The sequence below is a fragment of the Emydura macquarii genome, unplaced genomic scaffold, assembly GCF_026122565.2.
Source record: "Emydura macquarii macquarii isolate MOO-44397 ecotype Brisbane River unplaced genomic scaffold, CSIRO-AGI_Emac_v2 contig_1230, whole genome shotgun sequence".
NCBI classification, from domain to species: Eukaryota; Metazoa; Chordata; order Testudines; family Chelidae; genus Emydura; species Emydura macquarii.
This window is the reverse complement of record NW_027131367.1, coordinates 8,864,247-8,887,510: the sequence shown is the minus strand read 5'-3', so window position 1 is coordinate 8,887,510 and position 23,264 is coordinate 8,864,247. Positions and strand designations below refer to the sequence as shown.

General features: G+C 41.6%; 1 protein-coding gene across 1 annotated transcript in view; it reads left to right on the top strand.

Annotated features, from left to right (window-relative positions):
- ANKFN1 (ankyrin repeat and fibronectin type III domain containing 1) overlaps positions 1-23,264 on the top strand; it is a 231,438-nt gene that overhangs the window by 191,114 nt on the left and 17,060 nt on the right. The window contains exons 10-16 of the mRNA XM_067547819.1: positions 3,240-3,347; positions 10,933-11,032; positions 12,269-12,401; positions 13,075-13,191; positions 17,255-17,470; positions 19,904-20,070; positions 22,160-22,310. Coding sequence (XP_067403920.1) covers positions 3,240-3,347; positions 10,933-11,032; positions 12,269-12,401; positions 13,075-13,191; positions 17,255-17,470; positions 19,904-20,070; positions 22,160-22,310 — 992 coding nt within the window. The remainder of the gene's footprint in view (positions 1-3,239; positions 3,348-10,932; positions 11,033-12,268; positions 12,402-13,074; positions 13,192-17,254; positions 17,471-19,903; positions 20,071-22,159; positions 22,311-23,264) is intronic.

Sequence of the window (23,264 nt, the reverse complement as noted above, 5' to 3'; positions counted from 1 at the left end):
TAATAAGCTTGAATGGTAATGTGAGAATATTAAGGAAGCTGGACTGACACTATATATCTGAGAGTTGTGGGAAGTGGAGTTTTGGTAGTTGAGGCTCTTACAGTACTACTGTCTTATTCTGGACCAAATTCTGCTCTCACTTGCACCAGTATAAATCCAGAGTTACTCGAACAAAATCTGCTATGTTTGGTGTAGTACAATCCTGGGACATACTTCTGCTCATGGTTACATTGGAGTAATTCCACTGACTTACTCTGCATTTACACCAGCATAACAGAGCAGAATTTGGTCTAGAAGCCTTAAAATTCCATGTCTCCTTAAAGAAAGGGACTGTATCTTTTACAGGAACTCAGTGTCATTCAACAGAATACACCCTGCAGAGCAGGGGACCTCTGGCAAAACAAGTGGCATTTTACGCTGCAGCCCTGTATAAGATTGAGGTATTACTCTGGGAATATTTTATTGTCTCACCCTTCTTTTTTCTTTCTATTCTTGTTGAACCTTTTAAAAATATTCTGCAATAAGGGCCTGATCCAAAACCCATTGAAGTCAAAGGAAGTTTTGTCACAGACCTCAGTGGGCTTTCGATCAGGTGCTATTGAACCAAAACCAGAGCTGGTCAGAAAATAGGGTTATTTTCCTGCAGAAAGTTCAGTTCCTTTTGTCAAAACCCCCAATTTTCTGTTGAAAAAAAAATGTTGATGGAAAAGTTTTGACCAGCCCTCATCAAAACCCTGTGACCCTGGCTGCAGTCTGCCCATGCCACTCTGGCAGCATAGGTGCTACCGTGGCCCGGGGGAGAATGTCCCCAGTTCAGGAGCAGCCTAGGGCTGATATAAGCCATAGGCAGGCCTGCTCAGTTAGAATTAAGGCCACTTTGTCCCCTCAGCAGCTGAGAACCCAGGTGAAATAAAGCCACCTTTCCCCTGCCTCTTCCCAGGCTATGCCTTCTATAAAAACAGAGCCACTGCTGCATGTGGGGCAATCATGGCAGACTGCAGGGTTATTTTTCCAAGAGGCAGACATGGTGACAATAGAAAGAGAAGAGGAGTAGCCCATGATACCTATGGAAATTTAAGTTTGGTCACAGTGTGTCAAAGAAAAGGGTTTCAACAAGACCAGACGTGTATGTTTTCTTCGTCAGTGAGCACTCACATCCAGCAGGCCCAGAGCCCGTTCTAGAGCTGGCCATTGTGTGATATTTTCATTATTAAGTATCCTCAATGACACATGCTCAAACTTTTCAGCGCATCAGACTCATATAGCCTAAGTTTCAACTCTTTTTATGAGGTTATATTAATGTCAGAGTTTCAGCTTGACATGTAACATGCTGTTTATTCGTTGGTCCAGTTACTGGCAGCAGAACTTGTTCTAGTGGGAAGGTCTTTACCCAGGAGGACCGCCTTTACCATTGGTTTTCAAAACCAATGGAAAAAAAACTGCTCAGCAAAAGCAGTGTGGCCCTGGAACGACGCTGGCGTAACAGAGCCAAACTTGGCCCTAAGCTAGAAATGAAGTTAGACTCTTTAACACTCTATAAAATGGTCTATAATGGCAGCCAGAAAAATGCTAATGCAGCGTTTCTCAAGCTTTTTGATACGAGGGACCGGCTTCATGCCTTCCTAATCGGTGTCTGGGAGATCTCAGGGGCTGGCACCTGTCCACGGACCGGTCACTGAGAAACACTGGGGTAGTGGAATTAAAGATCAAGGGCTGAATCCCATTCCAGCCCCAAAGCACTGAGGGATTGCTAAGTCAGTGAATCTTCCCAACTGGAGATTCCCCTGGCGTGGGGTGGGGGGGTCACTGAGCACTGGCTTCTAACCCCTCCCACATCCCCAGGTCCAGTGATTGTACCAGAGGCAAATTTGGAGAATAAAAAGGGTGTGGCCAGAGTGCTGCTATGCTCTGGCAATCCCCAGGTAGCAGATGCCCCCCCCTGAGGGTCATACCAAGCCCTAGAGCTGTTCTAAACGACACCAGCCCTCCAACGATCAGTGAGTGGCAAATGGCTCCTATGTGTCTCCCCACACACCTGCACTGAGTGCATACTGGAGGTAGCTGAGACCTGACCTCTCAGTGTACACCCACGAAGGTTACTGCTTGTGACATCCACCAGAATGTCTAACATAAAAGAGGCTTCTCTACAGCTCTTGGTACAGCCCACAGACTATAGGAGCAGCCACTGCCCACTGCATCCACCTCATTATCATTGTAGCAAGTCAAGGCCAAAGCTCAGTTAGGTCTCTGGCGTGCTGAGTCCCTGGGAAGATATACATCACTCTCAACTGAAATTAGTACTGTATGTTCAGCAAGTGAGGTGGGGGCACACGTCGTGTCTCTGCCAGCTAAGAAGAGAATCTTAGCGGGGTCTGTCAGCGCACTGACATACCAAGGGCACACAGTTATTTATGAAGCCAGAGTGGGGGTGTTTTTTTTTTTTTAAACATTATTTCATTTTATTTTTGTAAATACAGGAATTTAAATGCGGATTTAAAAAGATCTGAAATCATGGCTCTCCTGTATGCCAGGCACTCGATTGATTTTCTCACTCCCAGGACAAAGAATTTGAGGGCGTGCGATGGAAGATTTTAAGGCTGAGATTTTAGTTAGCAAACCTTCCTGGGACTGAGGGCATTTGGAGCAGAAACCATGGCTGCTTGCCTTGTCAGTACCATACCTGGCATGCCACGACTAGCATGTCCAGGCCTCAGCAGCCACACCCAGGGCCAGGTTTTCAGATGTGCTTAGTCCAGCTAGCAAGCATGGTCCAACGGTTTGGGCACTCACAAGATACCTGGGTTCAAATCTCTGCTCCACAACCAACTTCCTGTGTGACCTTGGGCATGTCACTTAGTCTCTCTCTCTCTGCCTCAGCACCCCAGCTGTAAAATGGGAACAACAGTACTTCCCTACACCACAAAGGGGTTATCAGGAAAAATATATTAAAGGTTGTGAGATGCTCAGATGCTATGTCAGTGGGGGTCATACAGATAGCTAAGATAGATGTTTTCTGGCTATAGATGTCACAACAGAAGCTGCCGGGAGCGAGTTTCTTTTGAAAGCCTAACCCCACGCTATTATTATATTATCTATTTTGCAGGGGGAAGGAGAGGAAGCTTGTAGCGTAAGCAGTGCTATTCTATCCCACGTGCATATGCAAAGATGAGGAGTGAGCATTTTTAAAGCCCTTTTTGACTCCTTTACATTCCTGTATGTTTGTTTCTTTCGTTCAACAGACTGGAAAGACTACGATGGCAGAGAACCTCGGCGCCGGGGACATACTGAAGCCCTGGAACATCTCCTTCAGCAAGTTCGAGCGGCTCATCAGCATTACAGTTGCCGAGGTAAGGATAAAAAATCCATGGTAGGGGTACCATGCAAAGCCTCCGTGGCGCCTGTAATTTTAGCAGTTTCCTAACTGGGTCAGACCTTCTCATTCATCAGGAAAAGAAAGATCTTAATATTGGACCATCTGGAATCACTTGAGCGTACTATCTTGCTCTTAACCCTTGCAATAAGACATATGCGAACATCAGAAAGCAACCATGAACACCCCCCACCCTCCCATACGCTTATTTAATTGTTTTCCCTGCAAATCGTTTTCACACAGGAATCCATGAAAAAATGTCAAGGATTGCTCTCTTTTTCTCCCCCTCCCCACCAAATAATTTTTTTTTTCTTAAATCTATTTTGGATCAACTGAAAGGACTTGGCCACTGCCAAATGGGAGGTACTATGTATTCTAGCAGAGCTGATGCCAACCTGTAATGAAAAATAGTTATACTAACCCGTGCGAAGGTAAGATTGCTACATTTTTTTTTAACATAACAACCCAAAATGGGGAGAGGGTTCAAATCTCAGCCAGTTCTGCGCTCTCCATTCATGAGAAACAGACCGTGCCTTTGATAACTCAAGAGCCAAAGCAGCAGCCTGGGATATTTTTTAAAGCTTTTAAAAAGCCTTTATTCTCTATTGGCTGTTGAAATGTTACTATTTATTTTTTAAATCCGATTTCTAACTGGAATCGCGCTTGGAATTTGGTTTAAATGGAAGAATCAAACTGCCATGAAGTTTTTGTTTTCCCACGCTGTTTTACTTATCATATTCCAAGCTGCATCAAACGATTCAAATTCACAGAAGTGCTCAAGACAGAAATCATCTGACTGAAAATGAAAGAGGCAGCTTTAGTTCTCTGAGTGCAAATATGCCACAATCATCATGATCAAGGGTCTGCCACAGTCGTACTGTAACTATGGCAACTTAAACAATTCAGCAATGTTGGTTGGAAATGGAAAAGAGATATTGCAAGAAAATAGATTGTTTCTCTAATGAAGATTCACAAAAACACCATCATTTGTGGAGGATTTTGTAAGTGAAGCTGCAGACTGCATATTTTGACTCTTAAATTGCTGGCTTCCTATATGACTTGGAGAGGAGCCGTTTTGCATGGGACTGTCTTCTCTCTCCTGAGAGGTAGCAGATGTCCGGGGTCTTTCAGGTCAACTTCCCAGTGGAGAAGAAATAAATGATGCAGAGTCCGGGTATATGCTAAATGCAACTTGTTTTATTTGCACTTTCACACCAGTCCTGGAGCAGAAGTGGTCACAAACTGCATGCAGGGTAGTCCATTCTATCAGGAATCTCCCCCTAAGGCAATACCAAGCTCCTTGGGAACATCTCTGCCTCCAGAATCTCCAATTGGAGATCAAGGCAGAAAGCAAACTCGCCTGCTGCTTTCACAGCTCCCATTTCTGTTCCTTGCCTACCAAAACTTACACTAATACAGTGAATTTTCCCAAGGCTGAACATTTTCTTGCATGCTAAGAAAAAGAACTTGGAAGACTCTCTGGAACAGCACCATCTGGCAACACCTGCCATGGCAACATTCTTACTTTGGAGCATATAAAAATTCTCAATCGCTTGTGTCGTAGTGAAGCATCATACATTGGATGAATGAGAATTGTAACATGATAAAAGGGGCTTTGGAAACTTGCCTAAGCTGTGTAGCTGGTGTCAGCCCCTTATATTTCAATATTCTTATTAAATTAGAGGCGTCTGGAAACTGCATTGAAGCAATGGGCAGAGGGGGCCGAATTTGCTCTGAAAGTTGCAGCTGGGAGCTGTCAAGCTGAATGGAAAGCCCCAGGTTTGTGGCAGGAGAAGGATTGTCTCGTGGGTGGAGCACGGGCTTGAAGGAAGGGCCTCATGAGTCCTGTTCGCTGAGAATAGGTATATTGACTTCAGTGCAGTTTTTCCTGATTTACATCAGCTGAGAATCTGGCCCTCTGAGTCTGTTTTTTCCCATGCTTCTGAGGCACAACTAAAGAATGGGTCAGAATTTGCTTTCAGACCATTTTTACCTGTGTAAATCCATTGATTTACGCTGGTTTAAGTGAGAGCAGAACCACGCCCAGTGTTCAATGACGAGCCAAATTCAGACTAGACAGTGGCAGAAGTAGGATTAGAATGCAGGAGTCCCTGGTCTCCAGCCCTTGTGCGCAATTCACTAGACCATGCTGCCTTTGTGAGTGAATGTGAGCAAATAGATCCATGACTGTGTAGATCCCACTGACCAAAATGTCCCTATATAAGGGGATCTATAAAAGCAGCAGCTGCACTAGTGCTCCAACATGATAAAGGAGCAAATTCCCCAGCCTGCAGAAAGAGCTCCGCACAAAGCCTGGTTGTCACGCTTTGCATGGAAGCCTGGAATTTGGCCTTCTGTGGAGAAAAGCTCACAAAAGCACCAGGAAGAATACATTGGAATGTGCAGTGCATCTAAGAGCTTTTGGAATTAGTTCAGCTGTTGCTTTTGAACTTGCTCTATGATATGATGAAATCTCCTAGGGAATTGCTTAGGAAGCTTTGCTTTCATATGTTTAATCTTCTGGAAAACCCTGCTGATTACAGACAACAAAGTCATCCATTTGTCTTCATAATACTGTGCCACAGAACAGTAACTCAGTTACTACAATTACATATGTCCTGGCAACACTTCAGTTGTATTTTAAGTGCTTTTCTTTTCCCCCCCTGTAGGATCGTTGATTCTAAACAAATTCTGTGCAGGGAAAAGTAATTGTGTGGGGCTTCGTTACATGAGCAACCCATGTCTTGAGTGAAATGCTTTCCAAAGAGTTTCTTTCTGGGACCCAGTAGTAAATATATTTTACTGGATAAGTCAGAAGTTAGTTTTAAAAATATGTTAATGGCAATTTGTTTCATAAACAGTAGAACCCATTTTTTCATTTAGCAAAGTGGAGGTTGGGGGGTGGGCTCCGATTTCATAGTGCATCATATTTTAAAATTTAGCTTGGAATAAATGGCTAGAATAAATATGAAATAACAGGCCTGCGGGGGCTTTCATCATGCCATGGGTTGAGAACAACACACAAAACTATTCATAAATTTTAAAGCCAGAAGAGACCATTATGACCATCCAGTCTGGCTTCCTGCATGACTCAGGCCAGAGAACCTCACTCAGCAATTCCTGCATCAAGCCCATAACTTCTTTTTGAGCTACAGCATCTCGTTTAGAAAGACGTCCAGTCTTGATATCAAGAATCTACCACATTTCTAGGCAGGTTGTTCCAATGGCTAATTGCTCTCACTGTTAAAAATGAGTGCCTTGTTTCTAGTCTGAATTTGTCTAACTTCAGCTTCCAACCACTGGATGTATTTTCACACAGGGTGAAATTCAGCCCCATATGCCAAGGGTCAGTACAAGGGCTAAAACTGGTTATACCCTCAAACCGGGGTTAAATGGGCTCTGAATATTGAATAGGTCTTGTGCTGCCGTTCTTTATGGGTGAATTTCACTCTAAATAAATATAACTTTTAGGGAGACCCCTGACCTCTGATTCTTCTCTCATAAAAATCTGACACTGGTGTAATTCCATCAGCATCAAATGAGTTACTTCTCATTTACACCAGCTGGGAGAGAAGTAATTCCTTCTGCAACAATGGGACAAGAGACAAGCAGACCCTTTCCATCCAAATGTTCTTCCTCCTCAGGAAAACAGAACAGACTGAGTAACAGAGTTTCTTTTAGAGATTGATGACACCAGTATTGTACCCTGGAATCCTATGTGCAACTTTGCACTTATCCCTCTACCAATCTGCTTACCTTGCTTTGTTAAATATCAGTTGCATTTGCCAATATTTAGTGGACAGCAAAGAAACATTTCTACATCCTGCCTAAAGAAAGAAAAACTGCCCGTGTTGTAAATTTACCCTGGTAATTAATTGCTTAGTACAATCTAAATTTAAATGTTTCTGATCTAAATTGAATCACTAGCAACTCCCTAATTTCGGCCAGTAAATGTTGATGCTAAGGCTTTTGTTAAGTGAGCTCATAGCGTGGTTGTCTTATCATTTATTAATGTAGACTTGCTCTGCTGCTGCTGCTATTTTACTGTTAGGGGCACTTCATGTTATTTATTAGTTAATTAAATAACAGACTATTAAAATTCCATTTCCTCTGGATCCAAATTTATCCTCTAATCCCAGCTCCACATTGCTGGCTTCTACTTTACAGAAGATTGTAATACAAAAGCAAACAACAATGTGGGAAAGTTTACAGTCTTTTATATAGTTTTACATTATTTCTTTTGCTGTTGGCATCTAAGAGCTGTGGACTGAATCCAAACCACAGACTAGCCCAATAGCATGTACGCTTACTTTAAATGTTCCCTATTATTTCAGTGCTATAATCTCTGGGTGTTTTATGTAGAGTTATGTTGCCTTGCCTTTAGCAACTCAGCTCCCCCATATACAGGAGAGAATCTAATTTACATAATAAGGATGGAAATAGCATTGCTTAAACTGGTTTTACTCGAGGAGGAGAGCTTTAACATAGTGTTTGGTTTACATAATGGAGATATACTGAAATAGACTCACAATGATGTAATAATGATCCATGAAAATATTTTCTTTCCCAGGGAGGGCAGGTAGAGCCACTGTTTGAAGGATGTAAACACTGAAGAGGGAGTAATGGGGTGAAATTAAGGAAAAGTAAATTGATGATGAATGTTGGGGAAAGGTTATAGAGAGGGCATGAGAAGGTATAGTCGTGTAGTTAAGGCACTGGCATGGGAGACAGGGTTCAATGCCTGCCTTTCCGTGAGCAACTCATTTAATCTATCTGTGCCTCAGTTTCTCAATCTCTGTAAAATAGGGATAACAATCCTTCCTTTGTCTTGACTATCTGGTTGTAAACTCTCTGGGGCTAGAACCAACTCTTATATGCAGTGCCTAGCAAGTTTGGGCCTCCAGTTGCTACTGTAGTACAAAGAATAAGAAAACATTACATAATGGGAGACCTTGCTGTGAAATTTTTGCTCAGATTATTCTTCTCTTGTCTTCCCTCCATCTGTTGCATCTTGTCTCTAAGACTGTAGGGTGAGACGTTTAAAAGCATGTAACGTTGGCCTAATTCTGCTGTGGGAGCAGTTTTACAGCAGTGCTAAATAAAGTTGGTTGGAAATTTTTCAGGCAGAAAATGCCGATTTGTCAAAACTGAAACTTTTTGCAGAAACTTATAGATTTTGATGAAAATTTTGTCAGGAAGTTTTCTCAGGTCCATGATGGAATTTCTGGTCAAAATGGGGGAATGGGAAGGGCAGGGGAGAGAAAGAAAGAGAGAGAGAGAGACAAACACTACACTAGAAGAGCCATTAACTCGGTGGTTGGAGACTCAGATGGGATGTGGGAGTCCCAAGGTCAAATTCCTGCTCAAAATCAAGCAGAACAAAGACGAGGTGGAACAAAAACAAATGCAGAAACCTCAAAACAGAATTCTTGTTTTCCAGCCAGCCCTAATGCTGAGTGTTTTTGAAAATCCCATCCATAAATTCTTTGGAGAAGAGATAGTTTTACTGACTGGGCCATATTTTGCCAACTGTACTTATGGTGAGTAACAGTTAACTACACACGTAGTCCCATTCAAGTTAATGAGACTACTTGTGTAGTAAGCTGCTACTTAGCATAAGTAAAGGTGACAGTACCTGGCCCTTTGTCTTCACAAGGCTTGGCACAATGGAGCCATGATCTGGTTGAGCCTCTAAGAGGTAATAAAATACAACTAGTAAATGGTATAATAAATAATGATAAAAGGAATATCTTCCAAGGGAAGAATTTTGCTCGAGACACCTAAAATTAAACCAGACAAAGCACCGAAGAAAATACTGTTGAGAACAGTTTTGCATTGGAAAGAATATGGATTTGATAACCTAATAAGTTTTTCCCATCTCTGAACTGAATTACTCCGTCATAATTTCACCTCACTTGTTCTCCTTGTGTTTGCTGTTCAGCAGAACAATAATTATGCTAACAATGTATCTTCTTTCTGTGGCCTTCAATGTGCAAATTATGGTGCAAATGTATTCATCATTTAAAAATATGTTGAACACTTCCACAGATGGGGTTTTGACAAGAACAAATTTAGATGTTCTTTAAATGTTCAGACTTAGAACTTGTTAAGAAGACACAGTCAGACACCTCCTATTTAGCATTAGAGGCACAAGGAAATATGTTACTTTGAGAATATCCAAGGAGATTGATTAGCAACATGCGACAAATAGTTTTCTGAAAAGAGCTGGTGGGATAATAGGCTTTTCCGACGGAGAGGTTAAACTCCAAACATTTTGGCGGTTCAGTCCAGATGCTTATCCATATTTCATCTGATTAATCAGAACATGTTGGCCTTGTAAAACTGGACTGTAATTTCACACAATTACCATTTTCTGCCCTTCTTTCTTCCCAGATTAGCCAGAAATACCAGCCTTGCATCTCTGGGACAGATTCTCCTCTCTCTGACACCAGCATTAAACAGAAGTGACTCCATTGAAGTCGATGGAGGTTTCATCAGTGTAAAACCAGTTTTAAAAGCCTGCTTCTCTTAACAGCTGCATGTAAAAAGCTGCACATCAAAAGCAATTTGCAAAGCACAACAGCAACTTTTAACTGGTGGCACAAAATCTGTGCACAATGCTGCATGCTCTTGAGTGCCATCTACTGGCACATCCTCTAAAAACTATTTACATATATCTTTTGTAGAGCACTCTCATAACAGCTCCTCCCAGCTCCTATTGGGAGTCTTTTCATTGGCTTCAAAGGAAATTGGATCCAGCTCTAAGTGAGAGCAGAATCAGGCCACTCAGACCACGTGAAACCTAAATGCAATTTAACCAATAAAATGTTAACCAAATTGTTTAGAACCTCCAAAAAAAAAGGTGAGTTCCTCTGTTATCAGAGCTGGTTCGCCCATCTCTCGTTTACAGTGAGACATATAGCAGGCCTGAGTTTGGACACAAAGCAAGGTAGATATACACCTTTGCTTGCCATGAACTAAGTGTTCACGTAGACACTTCAGCTGTCTTATTTAACCTTTGACTGATGTCACCAACTTATTAATGTCTGACATTGCTTATGTCGTCAAATCTCTTCCTTCTAAGTGTTTTAAACCAAAACAAGGAGGTTTATCGTTCCATTACTAGAAGCCTAAGAGTATAGATGGGCTCAAGCCACAAAATTTGGAATGTGATTTCAAACATCGTAAAATTCAACGGCATTCAGATCTGGAGCTTTGTTTCCACCCATTGTAACTAGAGGGGCCATTTGCAAAATTCAGATCCAGCTTTTGAATGGCCTAAAGCTCCAGATCCTTGCCTTTCGTTCAAGCCCATCCTTGGTTGGGAGCAAACCGACAATATTTTTTCTGGAGTTTGGAGGTCATTTTAATCTTCCTTATCACCAACAGGCATGAACACGTAAGGAAAGAGGGTGTGTTTCTGAAATGCTTGTCTGTGGATAGACATAAATGAACTGAAATTAAGGAGCGAGATTGGAAGAGTTCTTAATGTTCTTAATGTTTTGCTGTAATGCTGAGGATTGCGCTCTGATTTTTTTCTTTGTTTTTATTGTCCATTTTAGAAAGTTCTAAACTACAGAATGCTGGTCGCAAGCAATCAGTCTCCAGGAGCCTGAAGCATCTTTTCCATTCTTCAAACAAGTTTGTGAAGACCCTGAAACGGTTTGTCATACGTTTTGCGTCCCAAAAGTGCCAATTTAGCTACAAATGGGAGCTCAGATACCAAAAAGCCAGGCAACCCAGACATAGCTATGGGCATGTTCTCCTGTTGCTTAATTGCAGTAAATCAGAAGTAACCATGATGAAGTCCATGAAGTTACTTGGGTATAATAAACTACTGTGGCTGAGTAGAAAATGAGGCTCATTGAGGCTGAGTCAGCAACTATTGAAGTAAACGGGAATCTTTCCATTGTCTTGCTGGCTGGGGACTGTAGCATCATGGAGCCTTGTATGCAAAACCACAGTACAGTTATTTAAATGTTTTTGACTTGCTGGTTCCGTTGCTGCTCAATAATGGAATTTCATTTGTTCATGACATAAAATGTAGGGCTGTTTAAGTACATTTATAATGTCTCTTTGCCAGCAAGCAACCCACCTGAGAGCTCCCTAATATTTTTGGCTAGTTCTGTGACCTGGATGATCCGGGCAGCGCTACAGCTTTGATGGTCTGGTTTCAGTAAATGAAAGTTACCCACACGATTATTTCTTCTTTCATCACCAAGAGCATTCAGTTTACTTTTTCTTTTTTGTATTTCGATAAGAGTTTTGATTCTTCCAAAAGAGTTCTCTGGGATCTTTAAATTCCCTAAAGCAACTGGTTAATGTAGGTAACTAATTACAAGAGTAAATATTGAAAGGAATGATTTCTATAAACAGTTTTGTGGGTATGCCAGGCAAATTATACCCTGGAACATTAATGTAAACCCATAATAATCCTGGTGATTTCAATGGACTTACTCCAGATTTACACTGGTGTAGGTGAGAGCAGCACTTGACCCATTATTGGTAGAAAATACTAGCATGCACATTGACTTCAGAAGCCTTAATGACTCCAATGATGCACTACTTTCTCAGGTAAAATTCCCACTGAAATTTATATCAATAGGTTGTTTTACCTGAGCAGACTGGGCGGGAAGAGGGTCATAGATCACTACAGTGTAGTAGTTTCCTTGTATTTGGAGCAATAAAGTTCCCCTGACCATTTTGCAGGAATCACTGGGTGAAGTTCGATGGCCTGTGTTACGCAAGAGGTCAGACTAGATTGTAAAAATTGTCCCTTTTGACCTTAAAATCTATGGAACTATGTGTCTTTGCCTATCCAGGACATTTGGTACTGATTTTCATAGCTATTGAGACTCTCTGACTGCTTGCTTTCTTGTTTGTCTTTCTTCTTTTCAGTGGACTCTACATAGCTGTCATATTTTATTACAAAGACAACTTGCTAGTAACCAATGAAGATCAAATCCCAATTGTGGAAATTGATGACTCTCACACCAGTTCCATTATGCAAGATTTTCTGTGGTTCGCAAAGGTAACAGGAGCCTAATTTCATATGGGGTCTCTCAATGGTCTGGACCAAAAATTGCTCCAACCTCAGTTGTTTATTTCCAGAACAAAACATGACAGCAGCGATGAAGCTAAATGATAAAGTACCACGCTTTTTGCTTGGGTTAATTTTTTTTTTCCTTCTAGCATTTTTTAAGGGATATATCCGGCCTAACCCACTATGGGCATGGAAGGTGCTGGCCAAAGCGGAATTCATTCATTGAGACGTGTAATCCCACATTACCCAATTTCCAGTTAGTGATGTAAGGGCTTCTGGAGAAAGAAGGAAGGAGTGAAAGAACATTAACCATTGACCAGGAGTTTTAAGGGCTGGTATTTTGATTGTCCAGGATTAAAGACATCTTCACATTATTTTTTAATCCAAATAGAGAGTGAATCACTCTTACATGAAAATCCACAGATGAACTGAGATAGGTACATGCTATTTATGGAATGCTCTCTCTTTCTGTAGCTAGATATGGTATCTTTCTCTCTCTCTTTCTCTGCAGTCAATAGCTATCCCCTTTAGTACCACTTGCAAAAACTCAAAATGAACACTAGCTACTGATTTTTCCAAAGCCAAATATGCTTTTATTTTTGCTTCCGGCTTTTCAAGCATCGAGAAAAAAGGGGATTGAACTGTGTCATATATTTTGCAGCTGTCCTGTATGTGGGATGATATTAGATGGCTGAGGCAGAATATGTCAATATCCATGTCCTCGTCAACAGCACTTCAAGCCCGGCAAAAGATGGTTTCAGCAACAGCACAGTTACAGGTGAGTTGCGTTACAAGTTTTCAGTAGTTAATTTAAGTGCATTCATCGTCTCTGAGGGAAAGTGTTGCCAGCTGTTCTCTGCCTTAGCTTGTCTTTGGGAGTAGTAGTAGCGTCTGCGATGAAGTGAGCTGCTGCGCCTCTGTTGCCTGCTGGAAGTGAGTGATCTCATAAAAAGTAAACTGGTAGGAAAAGAGGGGGAAGGAGAAATGGTGACAGAATTAAAAACAAGCATAACACAGCAAATAAATATCCCAAATAAACCCAAGATTTCACAGGCAGGGGACACACAGAAGGAGAGCAGCAATCATAATCCTGAGATACATTACTCAAAAGCCGAGCTGCCTCATATAGAAAAGGCCTGTTTATTACCGTTATTTGTATTACTGTAGCACCTACAGGTCTCAATCAAGATTAGAACCCCTTTGTGGAAGGTGCTGGTCACACACAGAGGAGGCGACAGCCCCTTCCCCAGAAAGCTTGTAGTAAAAAAATGAAATAGCAGACAAAGGTTTGGGAGCATTATTATCCCCATTTTACAGAGACTGGGATCTTCCACGGAGCCTGAGGGAATTAGATACCCAATTCCCATCACAGTCAATGGAAGCCCAAGGTTACATGTGAAGCCTGTGGTGGGAATTGAACCTAGCTCTCCAGAATCACAGACCACAAGACCACCCTTCCTGGCACTAGGCTTACAGAATTGAATAGAGATTGCCAAAAGAAAATCGATCAGTCGCAACAATAACACTTCCTTTTCCCCACCTTTTCTCTGATTTGTCTATGTATACTGTAAACTATTTGGAGAGAGTGGAGCGTCCTATGTTCACAGGGTGCCTAATGCAATGGGACTCCTTTCTCCGTTGGGGTCTTTAGATGCACATAATTATTGATAGCAATAATAGTAATGATAATACTAATTATATATTAATAAATGATATTACTAATGATAGTAATAATCCTATAGATTGAAGGACACTATAGATGAAATAAGTGATTTACCTGGGGCCTTTATACACCAGAGCTATCGATCTATCTAAGTATATTTATGCCCCCTCCATCCCCTGCAATCACCAGAGCATCTGAGTGCCTCACAGACATTAGTGTATTATCCTTACAATACCCCTGTGAGATAGGGAAGTGCATTTTACAGATGGGGAAACTGAGGCACAGATTTTTTTTAAGTGGCTTGCTCAGAGTTACACAGGGAAATCTAGAGCAGAGCCACAGAGGGAATACAGTTCTCCTAAGTCCCAGCTGGTACGTTACCACAAGACCATTCTTCTTGTTCCAGATCACTGCAATAACTGAGTTTTATAGCATCCATGACATCCTAGCACTTTATGGCACACTAGCACTGCGAGGGCATTATTGAGACTATCCTTATATTAGTCTTATATTTATCCATAATGAAAGCAGTACGAGACCAGTCTTCCCAGGCAGCCTCCTGGCTTGAGAGATTGCCCCCGAAGTATCCACAAATGCTCCACCGTTGGGTGTGTCTACACTTCAGGCTGAGGTGGCGGCGGGGGCGTGATTCCCAGCTCGAGGAGAAAATTCACACTAGCTACTGTGCTACAAATGGAGCCTCATCATGGCAGCACGAATGGCGGGATGGGCTGGCCACGCCAAGTCGATACCTGTTTGTGACCTTAGGCATGTACTCAGGGCAGCTAGCCAGTTCTGCAGCTCGCGCTCTACAACTACACTCTATTTTTACCATGTTAGCTTGATGAGAGAGCTAACACGAGTATGTCTCCTCAAACTGGGCCTGACCCCCCGCCCCCCCCAGCTTGCAGGCTAGACCTACCCCTTAGAAGACCACCTATGTAAGCAATAGATGCTTGTCAGCTGTTTGACAGATTTCACCGTATTTGCTGCATGCCTCCATATAGGGTGGCCAGCTCATATTACTGTCATTAGCTCAGTTTCATTTTCCCTGCGCAGATTTTGGCTTTAATAGGCCATTGTTCATAATACTCGTCAGAAATGTGCAGGGGCTGCATTTGGGGATACCCAAGACACTGTGCACATTGCATACGATTTGCTAGCAGCCATTATAAGAGAGGAGCTTGAAGCACAGAGAGATAGCGTGTTTGCCCCTGTGGTATATTGCTCTTGTGGTTTTTGTGGCAAATTTATCATCCTAAACATTTGATCTGTGAGTTTGGTCCCCTGATGAACATAGGACTGTCACTAATCTGCCAAACTTTAGCAGTATGTAGTCTAATGGGATCCGCCCATGAAGGGTGTCAATAAAGTTTATATAGTTGAATATACTTTACTGAGGCTGTTAGACTGACTCCATAGGAATTTAGGACAACGTGGGAGAGATCAGTGACAACGCAGCTGGTAAGGGACTGGATCAGTGGACTCAAAGATACTGGGGACTGTAATTTTGCCTGCTGCTACCATTAGACAACTAGAGCAAACAAAACAGAAATGATGGAGCCCCGGAGGGCTCAAAAATAGTTTTTTGCATGTGTCCTAGTGATATGTTCTGGAATCATCATAGACTCTTCCATTCATTTCAGAATCTAGTGCTGTCAATAATCCCATTGCAACTGTTTTAATTAAAAATGGCAAATAAATGACCAGCTTCTGGCTTGTGTACTGTCTCCCATCCTCTTAATAGACACAAATACCAGAACATGCTGCAAAATCTACCCAGTGCCATGCTACTAGATTTAGGAGGCTAATCTTTACAGGCAGCAAAAAAGAAGAGCATGTGGCAATATAGACTTCTATAGTATGCCCTGGAGAGGGATACATAAAGCTAAAATAGCTACTTAAAGCCACTTATAAATGGCAGTCACTGTACTGACTACCTTGAGTGCTTAGTTTATAAACAATTTAATAATACAGATTATAAGTAAATAGTGCCTACTAAGTGCAGATAAATTAACTCAGGATAATCTATCAGTACAGAATGTCATTAAGTTAAAGTACAGCTACACACTTTCCTATATGTATAATGTGCTACATTGTCAATTCATTTTTTCCTTTTAAACAACCCCCACCCCTTCCCAGCTTACTGTAGATCTCTTGAAAACTCCCGAAGTAATGAGCATATTTTAAATGTTAGGCATTTTTGTTTAAGACATCTGGGAATCTCTTCAGCGGCTGGTCACTGAAGTTAGTGTGCTTGCATCGACAAGCTGATGCTTATTATGTGGGAAAAGGGATTTTGACCGAGGTTAGTTTTGCTCGTTTTAATAAATGTCTTTAATCTTCAGCTATGTTGCCAGAAACGTTTTGACCCTGAAAGACTGGTAGGGTCTCTACTGTTCTTGTCTAGCACATTTTTGGTACTCAAAAATAAAAGGGGCAGAACAATACTGCTCAAAAGTCCCTCTTGTCAAGGGGCATCATTCATTTTAGTCCCAGCTTTACCGGACCTGCATTCCTCACATATTTGGTGTCCCCTCACTTTTACCACTGGAAATAATTTACGTTAGAAAAAAAAAATGAACCTGAATTTATAGAAAGTTACTGGCCCTAAAGGAGGGAATTCCACAGCATTTTAACTCTCCAGAATCAATATGGCATCTTTGACACTCATTGTATCCCACATTCAGATCCTCAGCCAGTATAAATCAGCTTGGCTCCATTGAAGTCAATGGGACCAGAGTTAGGCCAACGCTGGGTGCTTTTGAAAATCCCGCCCTATATTCACATAACTTTATGCAACTAGGGGAAAAAATTCTGCCTTGGGTTGTGCATGTGAATCGCATTGCAGTCTGGTCTTTTGAAAAGATGCTCAGTCATAATGATCAGATTGATATTTGCCAGTCATTTCTGTGTACACCGACTGAGGAACTGCCCCCACATTCTACAATGCAATTCTCACACGCACAAGGCAGGGCAGAATTTTTCTCTGCTGGCACTGAGCAATGTTGGACGTAGGCTGGAAATAGAAGAAGTATTGGCCTCACCCGCTCCAGTTGAGGTCAGTGGCAAACCAGTCATTGGGTTCAGTGGGAACAGAACTAGGCCTATGCTGTAAATAGCACCCTCCTGATGTATGATGGCTAATATTGTCCTTTATAATCTGCTTACTTTCTAGAACTTGCTGGGAACTCACAACTTAGGCAGAGTTTATTATGAGCCGATCAAGGACAGACATGGCAATATCCTGATTGTTACGATAAGAGAAGTAGAGACCCTCTATTCCTTTTTTAATGGCAAATGGATGCAGATATCCAAACTACAAAGCCAGAGAAAATCCCTTTCAACTCCCGAGGAGCCAACGGCATTGGACATCTTGCTCATAATGATCCAGGTAGCACTTTCCTTCACTTACTTTCTGTTATTAATTTTTTAAAAACCTGTGACTGAGCACTGCTTTCTGGAAAAGTCCCGTAGGTTTTAGGCCCTGATCCAATGTCCATTAAAATTCATGGAAAGGCTCCCATTGTGAGTAAAGTCTTCCATTGCCTTCAACGGGCATTGGATTGGACTCTTAATATGGATAAAACTAATAAGGTTCTATAGAAATGTAATAGGGTCCTATAGAAATGACTTTAAAGACTTACAATTTTTATCGCAGACTGATAAATTTTCTATAGGTTTTTGGAATCATGCTGTAGAATTGTATAGCACGGGATATAATTCTCTCTTAAATTCTGAACAGCTATAGGGAAGTGACCATTTTCTGTTATATTCTGTACAATTTTTCCATCAGAGCTTGATCGCTAAAACCAGATTTTATTTGTGAAACCAGACAAATTCAACTCCCAGTGAAGTCAGCTCCCATTGAATTCTCTACAGACCATATCCTCCCATCTGTTTTTACATCAAATTCCCAATGGATTTCAATGGTGGAATGATGCTGAGATAATGGAGCGATTCTGCCAAGTGAAGAGCACCCCTAACTCCCATTTAACACCTGTGAGTTGTGGATGCTCAGCACCTTGCAGAATTGTGTCTATTAAAGTCACGTCCTTCTATTGTCTCGTGCACATAACTCAGATTGAAGTCAACGGGAGTTGTGTGTAAGTGACAGAAGGATATATCCTATAGAGAATGATTTACCAATATCTCTTATCTCTAAACCTAAGGAATCATTGGAAGTACTGCCAAACCAGTCATTGGCTTAGCTCCATTTTTGAGTCACTTCAGCTAGATATTGACAACTGTGGCTAATTGTGATTTATGGTCATTTTCCTGCGTGGTGACTGTGTGCTTTTGTGTACCAGAAGCTGAAATACACATTGCATACACATTGCAAGGTTTGGGGTAAGTTAAAAAATTTCCAAACGACAATAAAACATACTTGATCTATGCTCAATTTACTATATTACTATATGTGTCTTACAGGTGCAAAAAAATCCCAATCTGGGCGAAAGTGTTATATCAGGAACCCAAAATACAGGTCCGATCAAATTTCCACAGAGATCCTAGTGGAAAACTTTCCCCCTAATGGTTTGCACATTCCAGTGTAATGCCCTCCCTTTCTTGTATTACATATTTAATCATCATGCGGGTATTTGGTTCATGAAGTGCTCAAGAAAATGAAGATTTAATTGCACTGGTTAGAGCCAAGCAAAGCACCGGCAGATAATGTGATGGTTCCAAGGGTGAAGGCACAGGGCCAGGTGGCTTAATTCTTACCCATTACAGAGGCACATTACTCAGAATGGCAGTCAACCTCGTTTATTAGGATAGTCTTTGGGGGAATGCTGTACCTAGCCTTGTTAATGACTGCTGGCGTCAGCTAATATAACTTCAGTGCCAGTCCTTTCCTAGCTCTTTTTGATGATAAAGTTCATTGTGTTGAAAATATCATGATTCATTTGACAATAAATTCTACTTTGTTACTATACTTTACAACCTATTGTACTGATGCACACTGGGAACTCCCCACTGATGTCAGTAGGTGTCAGAGGAGTTCACTGCAGATGTGCATAAAAGAGCCCTGAGCACAGATCAGAGAGGAGAGTTCTGCGTTAGGACTGCAACGTGTTTCTTGTTTTGGGATAGTTATTGTTTCGCAGCTGGCTCCTACAAGGTGCTGAGCACTCTGAGCACCTGATCCACCAAAACATTTAAGCACATGCTTAACTTTAAGCATGAGTAGCCCCAGTGAATCAAGATGAACATTCCTAACTACAGGGGGGTTACTGATTTGCCTAGAGTTAAGCATGTGCTCAGGGCCAACCCTAGATTAAATGACACCCCAGACAAGGAACATCTTTGGCGTCCCCCTCTCCATACGTTAAACTTTTGAATACCTTATTTTTTATTACATGTGTAGCCCATTTCATGGCTTTGATGTACAATTTGCATGCATGGTTTTTTGCTGTCATCTAAGACAATAAATTTGCACACTAGGATCTGTAAATCTGTATTTATTCATGTTATATATGAGCAAATTAAAAAAATCATTTCATCTAAGCTTATAGAAACATTGTAATTTTAAGAATAACTGAAATCATGGAATATCTGAAACATTTTACTTCAGATTGTACTTCAGATTTTCTCCTTTTGTCGCTAATAACAATAACAGCATCCCAAGCCTGGCACCCCAAGTGGTCACCTGGGTCTCCTGTCCCTAAATCTGGCCCTGCATGTGTTTACATGCTTTGCTGGATTCAGGACACCCCTAAAGTAAAAGATCTGCTATAAAAACATTAGCAGATTTCTATTCCCAGGTCCCTCTTCTTATATGAGGAAAAACGAAGATTTTGATGTAGGAATGTTTCTATTTCAACAGGACACACTTTCCTATCACAAAAGAAGTCAGCAGCGCCTCCCTTCCGGCTTGTATCTGGGTTACCTGAAACTCTGCAGCTCCGTAGATCAAATCAAAGTCCTTGTCCTGCAAAAGCTGCCCAACATTCTGTGCCATGTTAAAATCCGAGACAACAGCAATGTTTCCAAGTAAGTGATTTTTTTTTAACACTCATCCGTTTAAGACAGTTGACCAAACTTGAAGAACTCTAGTGCCAAGTATGTGAAAACATGCTCATTTTGTGTGTGCGCCAAATGTGAAATCTACAATACAAATAGAAACAGAAGAGGCAGATAATCAACAATTAATGCTTATGGTCACAACAGTGCTATCAATAATTGCATATCATTCAATAAAGAGGAGTAAAGGGAACTTTAAGGAGTAAAGTGATTTGCATCCTACAAAGCATTGAGCACTCTGGTCCTGAGATAACAAGGTATTTAAGCATGGAGACATTGAAGTCAGGGGCTGTACTCACCTGCTTAAAGTTAAGCATGTGCTTAAATGGTTGCTGGTTCAGGACCAGAGCACTCACCACCTTGCAGAGCCCTTGGAGTATATTCTTTATTTATTTTATTAATTCTTCTGTGTACCCCTTATCAACCAACTATCACATTACTTGTTAACATTTAGAGCTAAATTCTACTCTCAGTCAAAACCCCATTACATGGATTGTTGGTTGCACAAGTATAATTGTCAGCTAATTTTGGCACATCTCTCTGGTATTCTGAAGGCCTGATCCAAAGCCCGTAGAAGCCGAAAATTCTATCTGTTTCACTGGGATATGGCTCAGGCCCAAAGACCCCACTCCTGGAGCTCTGCATGGGTCCTCCAACGTGACTCTGATAGTAGGATCAGGGCCTATAGGCGTGATCCAATGGAATTCTTCTCATTGACCTTCAGTGGGCGTGGGATCAGGGCCTAAATGAGCGTTAAGTCAATATACTTTGGCTGGTGATATACCCTGTTTCTAACACCCTCCTGCCCCTAACCAATTAAATATATCATAATTGCAAAAACACATTTATACAAATGTTGTCAGCTCTGGATGCTCTCTGTTGGGCCAGCACATTCTTCCTGGTTCTCTCTCCACAATTCTCACCCATGGGGCAGTGCATCAGTGCATTTTCTTTCTTCCTCTGTTTTGTTTGTTATCCCATGTGGTTCCATCAACCAGCCAAGAACTTTGCAAGATGCAAAGATGAGCTGGACATTTATATGGATAACTGGAATATCCAGACTTGTAATAGTTAATGCTAACAAAAATCTTACATTGCATTACATGCTTCCCATGCCAACACTAACGAACAGGGGAGAAACTAGTCTCTTGGATTCCCCTCTGTCATTTGTTGTTGCTTCCATCTGCTGGGTAGTGTTGGGATTGACTATTCTGTCCAGTTCTGAGGATTCTTCTTAACGCGTCTCTTGAGCATGCGCGTTTCCTCACACCACTTGGTTTCCACTTGACAGCTTCATGTGCAAGACTATGTTAAAATCCAAAGTACATGCCCCAAATATATCCAATGCTTCCTTCTGATTCTGGTGGAGACAAGCTGCTGGTTGGTGATTTCCTGGATCTCTTAACAACAATTTTGGAAGCGATACAAAACCTCATGCTTCAGGGTTTAAGACAATCTCTACTATTAGAGATTAGACTCAGACCTTCATATGGGGCCAGATTATCCCACACCTGCCTATTGTGGGATTTCTTGCACCTTCCCTTGAAGCATCTGGTGCTGGATGCTGTCAGAGATAGGATAGTGGACTAGATGGACTATGGGTTTGATCCAGTAGGGCCATTCCTATGTTCATCAGCTCTAGAGTTGAAATGTGTCCGGCAGAATCGAGTTCATTGACTGCGTTTAGTATTGGAGATGTCTGCAGCTGATCAGACATCGAACTCACCAGTTAAAACAGCTGTAGCCCAATGTATGTTTTAAAAAACATTGAATGGAGTTCTTGTCAAAAAAAAACCCTTGCTAAAATATTTCAAAGGCAGTCGATTTTCAGGTGTTAGTAAGGAATGTTTAGCTTGATGTGCCCGTGCTAGAAAAAATTCAACAGGAAACCTTTTTAAGTTGGGTTTTTAACTACAAACAACCAGGACTGCATAATTTTAGAACATTTTACTATTTGAGGATTAAGTCATCAACAAATCCCAAATGCACATACTGTAAATTCTTCCTTGTGCACTGAACTTTTGTTATATTTCTAATTTTAACCCAACTCAACATACAGAGATGAGTGGGAATGGCTCCAAACGCTTTCTCGCTTGGAATCTGTGGAAAATGCGGATCATGCTTCGAATTGCCCTATTCAATTGTTCTTCTATGAGCTTCAGATGGCAGTGAAAGCTCTCCTCAAACAGATCAATCTACCTCTGCGACAGGTATTATGCTTTGTGGTATTTATCACCTTTTTTTTTTTTCCAGCTGGTTCTTGGGAACATGAATGAAATCTAAAAACTGTATACATTTCACTAGTGATTACATATTATAGTTGCAAAAGAAAGGTAGTCAGAGAATAGTTTAACTAGGGTTATTTTAAGTGTGTTAGGACTATCAGCTGGTAAAAATCGCCTTTAGGATAGCGCGCTTTCCTAGGCTATATGAATATATGGAACGAAAACATTCGATCAACAGAGCTACATTTTCAATAGTGTCCCTCATTTGTATTTGCGGGCACATGCCTTGTGTCTGTGCAACTGCATGCATGTGCAAATAGGCACTTTTGCACACACACCAAGCAGGTAGATGTGCCTTTACCCAACTTGCCATGGCAAATAGGCATTTGCCCGTGGCCATGGAGAATTTGCACATTTCTGTGGCGGCACCTGCAGATATTGTAAGCACTTGTAAGAAGGCCTGTTGACAGTGTGGCCCAAAGTCTACTCTTGGGTTTCAATTCTTTTACACCCAGTGGACATTTGGTGCTTCTGAAAACGTAGCTCCAGGCTTCCAGATTGACTGCCCCGGAGACTGAAATCCTCCACCCACTGAACAGGAATAGTATAGGCAGGAGCAGTGCAAACTTCCCTACACAGTGTCTGAAATCCTGGCTCCACTGAAGGCAATGGCAAAACTCCCACTGACTTCACTGAGGCCAGGATTTCACAGTGTCTCAACTGAGGTTTCGCCAGTTGAAGTGAGAGCATAGCTGAGCCCTCATAACCCATTCAATCCTTGGCCTCTGCTGATGCTACCATTAAACATGCCAACTAGTGCCAGCTGTAATAGTGGAGACCTGTCTAGCTGGACCTGGACTGAGTCCAAACACAAATGTATTTCACATAGGCCATGAAGCAAGTCGTATGTTTCTTATGTATTTTTCACTCACACAACGC